This window comes from Oncorhynchus clarkii, chromosome 26, assembly GCF_045791955.1.
Source record: "Oncorhynchus clarkii lewisi isolate Uvic-CL-2024 chromosome 26, UVic_Ocla_1.0, whole genome shotgun sequence".
NCBI lineage: Eukaryota > Metazoa > Chordata > Actinopteri > Salmoniformes > Salmonidae > Oncorhynchus > Oncorhynchus clarkii.
The window spans coordinates 629,221-637,034 of record NC_092172.1 but is presented as its reverse complement, the minus strand read 5'-3'; the positions used below and the strand labels follow the sequence as shown (position 1 = coordinate 637,034).

Genomic DNA, 7,814 nt, shown 5'->3' with positions numbered 1-7,814 from the left:
TTTAAGTCTAATACTGTGGGTAATGGAGTCGCCAATGACTAGGGTTTTCAATTTGTCAGAGCTAATGGTGGGAGGCTTCGGCGTCTCAGACCCCTTAACGGGAGGAGTTGAGCCCAGAGAAGGCTCGGCCTCTAACTCCGACTCGCTGCTTAATGGGGAGAACCGGTTGAAAGTTTCTGTCGGCTGAATTGAGCGACACCGGTTAAGCATTCCTACAGTATTTCCCTCCAGAAACCGCAAGAAAATTGTCCGGTAACAGGCAGCCTGGAACAGCCTGGATTCGAACCAGGGTGTTTGTTGTGACGCCTCTAGCACTGTAGCACTCTAGCACTGTAATTCAGTGCCTCAACTACATGCACTATTTCTTACCAAACTACGGAGTTGGGGAAATACGTGTGGACCTGAATTGTAACAACTGCAGCGGCCAAAACAAGAACAAGATTGTGCTCTGGTATTGTGCCTAGCGGACCATGCACAAGCTCCACCACAGTTTGGACCTTCACTTCCTGATCACAGGTCACATCAAGTCTGGTGCTTCTGCCTCATCAAGCAGAGCTTCAGAAAGACCAGAGTGAACACTTTGTAAGAGATTGCTGGTGTGGTGAAGAATAGCACTGTGATTGGGGTCAACATCCCACAGCTGGTTGGACTGGAGGATGGTATGGTGCTGGTGAAAAGCTATGGCTGGCAACAACACCTGACTCCGTACTTCAGGCCGCTGCCACAGATCAAGCAGTACCAGCACTTCAGGTGGAAATTATTTTAATTGCATTTTATGAACTTATTCTTATCTAAACTTGGGATGTCAATTGAGTTGTAATGTTCTCAACTCTTGTCTATTTTCCTTATTTATAGCTTTGATGCTCTGGAGCCTGGTGTTGCGTTCGGACTCAGTCGGGACAAGGTTTCAGCTGTTGCGCTGACTCTTTGTTCCCGTTCTGATTCTTTGCGCAATAAACTACATGCTAGTTGAATGTAGAAATAGAATTAGTAAAAGCCAAAATTGTTATATAGATTTTAATTCCAGTTCAAATTTAATGAAAGCAGCCCTGAAATGAATGTAGGCTGTGCAACCCCTCCTACTGGAGAATTGGTCTAGCTACAGTTATCCCTTTGGTGTTCCATCCAGGGTTTTAACCAAGCCCAGCCCCGCTTCGCTTTATTTGTCACTGACTATTACCAATGCACTATAGTAAGAATAATTGAGAGTTCCACTTAGGTTAACAAATGATGCTGTATGTTGGATTTACGTCTCCAACTTAACCAAAAATGAAAGCTAAAAATAAAAAAAACGAAGATTAAGCCAGTGGCTCCAAGCAGTAGATATCTTTAAAAATGTTGATATTTGGTTGCGTTATCAACTAAACGCAATTCAATATTACTTTTGTAACTCGAGTAAAATAGCCTCTTACAAACCAAGGTAACGTTTTTTCTTCAACCTTAAGATAAAATGTTTTAACCTTTAATTAGGGAAGTCTGTTCAGAACAAATTCTTACTTACAATGACAGCCTACCGGGGAACAGTGGGTTAACTGCCTTGTTCAGGGGGCAGAATGACAATTCTTAAAACGAGTTACAGTAACCTCAAGTTGGCCATGGATGTGGAACTATAAAATGTAATCATAGAAAGTGGGCATGCTTAAAATAGGTCTGTGGAGATCTTCACAATTTATATAAATCTGCCCAGAATCTCAAATGACATTGTAATCTCAACTGCAATCCAGGTCATAAGGTTGTGATATGAGAATGCAGTGAAAATATATTAAATTGTATAAATAAACCAAATATCTGCCAGTGTATTCCAATTTTGAACTTTAGGTGACCACTTGAAAAACAATGTCTGAATTTTTGTTCATTGGAATTTGGTTGTGCTTTTAGATGTTGAAAGCATAGTGATGACACATTTGCCTGCCTTTTTGAGTGGGTGACTATGTTGTAATCTCATTGATCAATGTCTCAAATAAAATATTACTCAATTGTCCATGTTGAAATTACATACTGTTCCCAGTGGGATATGCTTGAGAGACTGGAGGACCAAAGCCACGTTTCCCCAGAACCTATTAAAATGTTGATTTAAAAAAAAAACATTTTTTATAAAAATGAAATTGTTGACATCAGACAATAAAATAACAATTGTTGCACTAAAACAGATAAACATATAGTCACTATCTGTGTAGAAGCCACAATTCAGCCCAATAGCGGCCATGCTAGTTCGTAACAGAATAAGCTACATCGTCATAGCCTCTGTCAAAATTCATAGACTGCTATGGAGGCCAGGACTGACAGTCCATGAACATAAACAAAGGAGTATTAAATGCAATTTTTGGGTTATGATTGGCCAGGGTACAACTAAACAGAATAGTGCTAGGCTTAAAGAGGGCATTTATATTCTGAATGTCAAATCATCATGTTATATCAATTATGTTAGCGTTGCATTAAAAAACCATAATGTGGGAAATCAGGCCCAGGACTTTAACCATAATCGGTCCAATTTGCGATTTTTGTATCAATGATAAACTGACATCAATTATTCAAGCACTTTTACACACACAATAAATATATAAGGACACTTCATTCTTTAAAAGCTTCTGTATTCCAGTCCAATAAAACAATTCCAATAATCACATAAGGAAAAAACATTAAACATTTTTGTTGTACTAAGGCTTGACAGAGTAAGACTGTTTAAAGAATAAAATATCTTTCCTTGCAGAGAAGTTGTATTTATACAGTCACAAATACAATCAAAGGCTAAAAATATATTAATTCTAACCACTTAAACCTTACTAACTTCTCAGCATTTAAACTCAACAACTAAACTCAAATCAACCTCATGTGCTCTTTGCTTCACCTTGCCTTCTGATGTGGAATTTTCAATAAAAAGCATCTCACTAATGCTTTAGCCATTGCCTATTAGATCGTTTAAAATCGGCAGGATAACCATGAGGTTGTGATTAGGCGACAAAACATTTCAGAATTTACCAATACCATAACCAAATATAATGTTCCATTGTTGTCCTGCAGCTCATTATTTAAAAATAATAATAATTATCACTACCAAAACGTACAAATTTTACAAACTGAATTGTTAAATCACTGTCTTAAAAATGACAAAATGCTTCCAAATTCAGAACAATTCAAATTTGGCCAAAAGGGTTGGACAACTCAATAAAATGTTGTTTAATATTCAACATAATGATGTTACATATTTACAATTACACTTTTATTTTATTCACAAGCTAAAAAAAATAAAATAAAAAACGGCAGTTGTGATGCATGACATTTGAAATGTCCCATTTTGGTTTGTTATGACCAATTTTTATGAATAATGTCTAATCTTCTTTGAGGAAAGTTAAGATGAACCATATTCAGAGTTGAGAGTGAAATATTAATAAAAATTAAGCAAGTGTGCTGTCATTAGAACAATCAAATCTTTGGATCATGAAAATATATTCATCAAGTAAAGCACTTCTTTGCGAGTAGAGCAAGCTCAAAGATTTGTCAGTGGAAAAAAAACATTTCAGTACCTTGCAAGGGTCACTTATGGCCAAATCAGTCTATCATACCATTTGAATAATCCCTTGATTTTGCAAAGGCGACTAACGTGGAATAATACTTGGATCAAAATAAGTCTATACAAAAGTTAAAGTAATTGGCCGATAGTTATACTGTTTTTAGTACTGTACATCTTCAATGCCCATTGGAACATTTTAAAGAGGAACTTCATTCATTCTTTGTATTATACTCAACCAGCAGAGGGGGACAGAGATCCTTATTTTGGTTTATCAGCTCACAGTGCTGTGTCTACAACACTTTCCTTGTGTAGGAGTCTAAGCGCATTCCTCAAAATACCCCACCAAAAGTACAAACTGTTTTTGGCTGACCAACAAGCCGATTAAAGTTTTAAAATGAATATCTGAGACACAAAGAGAGGCATTTTTGATTGAACCTGGGTTGAACCTTTTCACAGTACACTCCAAATTCCTGGGGCAAAAATCAGAGGTGGGAAAAACAGTCTAATTTCGACGAGGAATTTGTGGACAAAGTGGGATTTCCAAACATATGCAAATAACTCAGATGAAAACAAAATCGGTGAAAAAAAGCTATTGTTAATTCAGTTCCAGTAGAGACTTGTTACTTCACTAGGTTTATCGTCCCGCAGAAAATGAAAAGTCAATTTCAGGTGAGCACAGCATTGCAAAACCTAACAAAATGTCCACCATGCCTTCACTCATGCAACGGTCTTCTGACCTCAGAGTGTGTGGTGCAATGCAAAATGACTGAAGTCTGAATACAGAACTTGAAAGGAGGATCGTTGTAATCATTAGGGGAGAAAAGTGTGACAGAGATGCTCTAAGCTTTTGCAATCAGGGACTTACATGGGACAACGAGTGCAACTTTAACAATGGGACCCAGATGCATTCGCTATAAACCGAAGGCTCATGCCTTTGAGCATTAGCTCCCAAGTAGGGCTGTTACGGGTGACCGTATTACCGCCACACCTGCGGTCACGAGTCTGACCGCAGTCAAATTCCATGTGACCCTTTAGTTATGGTAACTAGGCTTCTCCAAACTCAGAGTGCTGCTGATCGTTAGTAGCCTACTAAACTTGCTAACTGCCTGGTAATAAGCACTCTATTGTCCCTCTAAATCACTCTGACATCAATGCAAATGTGTTCGAAAATCTAATCAAACACTTCATGAGCCCATGGTACATTCTAAATCAAAACTAATTTCACACACATTATTTAGTATATGTAAAGACAGGATTAAATTAAGAACAGTCTGATGGGTGAAAATATTAGCCTATCACTTGTGAATGTGTGCAGTAAGGCAAGAAAGAGCACATCCTTTTTTTTTTTTAATTACTTCATGATACAAACCTAATCAAAAAGGTTTGTATCATAACTAAAGTGGCCAAATAACATCTTAAAATGTAGCACATTAAATCTGCTTTACAACCAGTGTGGAGCCTAAACTGGCATACATAGGCAGCACGTGAGTTTGGTGAAGATCATTTTCACCATAAAAATACACCTTTATATATTGCATTACATGCAGGAATCACATTTGAGAAGTGTTTTCCTGCTTATGTATTGCATTTTGGAACATTCACACCTATAGCCTACTGCAGTGAGAATTGCTGCACTTACAAATGTGAAGTAGCCTAACAAGATTTTAAGATTAACGTTCAGATCTGTTGCGTCAGCCTCATTGCTTTTAAAGGTTTTTTGATGCGAGTGGTTGTATTAATTTGTGATCTCACATCCCACAACTGTCCCAGAGTATGTTTGGGGTGGCAGGGTAGCCTAGTGGTTAGAGCGTTGGACTAGTAACCGGAAGGTTGCAAGTTCAAACCCCCGAGCTGACAAGGTTGTCGTTCTGCCCCTGAACAGGCAGTTAACCCACTGTTCCTAGGCCGTCATTGAAAATAAGAATTTGTTCTTAACTGACTTGCCTAGTTAAATAAAGGTCAAATAAAAAAAAAAATGTAATCGCACAGAAGTACAAGTTCACCAATAGAATAGATCAACTTTTGTCCTATGGGAGATCTACTTAGGCTACTGCTTTTGCTGTTCGTTAGGCCTACTCATCTTGTTGGCTGCCAAAAAGTAAAATATAGACATTTTTAACATCTTCAATATGCGCCTCTGATGTGTCCGTCTTCACTTGTAGCCTACTTCGGGGCTGAGATGCATGTGAGAAGGACCCGATCACATAATGGGCATTGGCTAATAGAGATATCAGAGAGCCATGTGAGTAAGAGGTGCGTCAGAGCACGACTGCCAGGTGAATTATATTCAGGACACAACGGCCACATTGGCCGCAAATGGCATTACGGCCACACAAGGGGGATGCCATTAGGAAATTCGAGGCCTGGTGAGAATATTATCAAGTGCTTGTCAAATTATGAATAAGAGACTGATGAAGTGTGTGCAGCCTGCATAAGAAACAAAGCAAAGCTCTTTGATTTCATGAGACTTTAAAGAATTCATTAGTCTCTTCATGCAGCCTAAAATCTAAACATATCACAAATAAAGTTGCATAACTAACTAAATTAAGCATTTAGGAGGACCTGTTTCTTTGTTAACCGCTCAACACAGAATAGCTGCGTGTGCACACTCTCGGTAACGGTTTAGAGAAAATATACTTTATTTTATTCAGCCACGTTCAAATGTATTCTTCACACTATAAAATAATGCCACAGAATTCTAAGAAACTTATCTGCTAAATGAACTAGTGTAGCCCACAGCCATTTGGCATAGCCAGATCAGAGTCTAACAAGGACAACTCAGAGTATGCTATTCTGTTCTTCTGAAAAATACTACATTTTCTTCATGTTTCTTTAGACTGGTCTAAAATAAATAATGGATTTATTGTGATGGTGTAGGCTATATTAAATGTATTTATTAGAGTTGTGATTAAATGTAGATGTTCCAAAAGGTCTGCATCAGTGGCTTGTAGGCTATGTGTGGAAGCCAGGAGATGCTAAACGTGTTTATGTTAATTAATTGTAAATTACGGTGAGACCGGCAGTTATTTGCTCGACAATCACCGGCTGACAAAATACTACCAAAGCATGGTTGGTAGATGCTTCCACATCACTCAAGATGGCTGTTGAGTGTCTCGTCTCTTGCGTTGCCTGAGAGTTAAAAGCCCCTGAAAGACCAAGGGATCGAACAGCATGAATATGGGCATTTGGGCTCAGGCTTGTTTTGGTTCAGAAAGGGAGAAGAGGCGGTTTGAACAGAAGGGTCAGCAGAAGAGACATGACAGAAAGTGTAGGGAGAAATAATGAGGGTTGAGATACAAAATCGTGGGAAAGTTGTGGGGTCCCTAAGCGGTCTTTTTGACCACGTGGATGAAGTAGCAGGGGGCCTGGCTCTGGCCGGGGGTGTAGGTCTTGAAGTCGCCGTAGACACTGTGCTCACACTTCCCGTGGAAGGCTCCCGTCAGGATCTCTTTGAAGTTGTCAATACGGTGAGGGTAATAGGACAGGCGGAATTTGCTGCAGGAACACAGACACGAGGGGGGTCACACTTACTCTCCTAGCCAACAAGAACAAAATTAACAAATATAAAATGAAATTAAGATTTTAAACTTCAATGTAAAATAATACTGGACTAAATTATGAATTTGGTTGGAGGCAAGTAATCTCGTTTACTGGGTGATTTCTCACATGTGGTATGTTACAAGTGCCTACTGGGTAAAAAATTGCCATTCAACATGTTTTGAAAAGAGAAAACAGAACATTGCGCTCCATTGCAAAGGTGTAAGGTTGTCAATATATTTGACCGCATCTTAATGTGCTCATGACAAGTTTCACAATGCATTATGAATACATCTTAATGATATAAGTAGTTGTACCTAAGTTCGGGGGAACTCTGTGGGCCCTCTGGCACCTGTACGGTGTAGTCCAGGGTGATCATGTGAGGCTTGTTGTCGACCCACAGCACAGAGGTGGTGATGTCCTGAGTAAGATCACTCTGAAAAATGACAGGCACACACACACACGGTGGTTAGCCACAAAACAGTATGGATAAGGACATGCATACAGCATAATACCGAGGCATGGATGCAAACACTAGCATGTAAGAGAACTCATTACATTTTATTATGACTACAGTATATTGGTGTAAAATAGTACAGAAGACAACTAACCCTTCAGTGGCCAATATAGGGGCATAAACAAAGTGTTGATAGCAAGGTGGTACTGCTAACTAATCACGTAAAAATAAGGAAGCTGTTGCTATGATCAACAAGACGTTGGGCGCTGACAGACTTTTTCCATAAGTGGGGGGAATTTGCTTAAGGAC

General features: G+C 38.9%; 1 protein-coding gene across 1 annotated transcript in view; it reads right to left on the bottom strand.

The window, feature by feature from the left end:
- Window positions 1-2,574: 2,574 nt before the first annotated feature.
- LOC139384537 (glycine N-methyltransferase) overlaps window positions 2,575-7,814 on the bottom strand; it is a gene marked incomplete in the record, with an annotated part of 7,077 nt that continues 1,837 nt past the window's right edge. Inside the window, 2 exon segments of the mRNA XM_071129374.1 lie at window positions 2,575-7,006; window positions 7,366-7,484. Of these exon segments, the coding sequence (XP_070985475.1) occupies window positions 6,835-7,006; window positions 7,366-7,484 (291 nt within the window).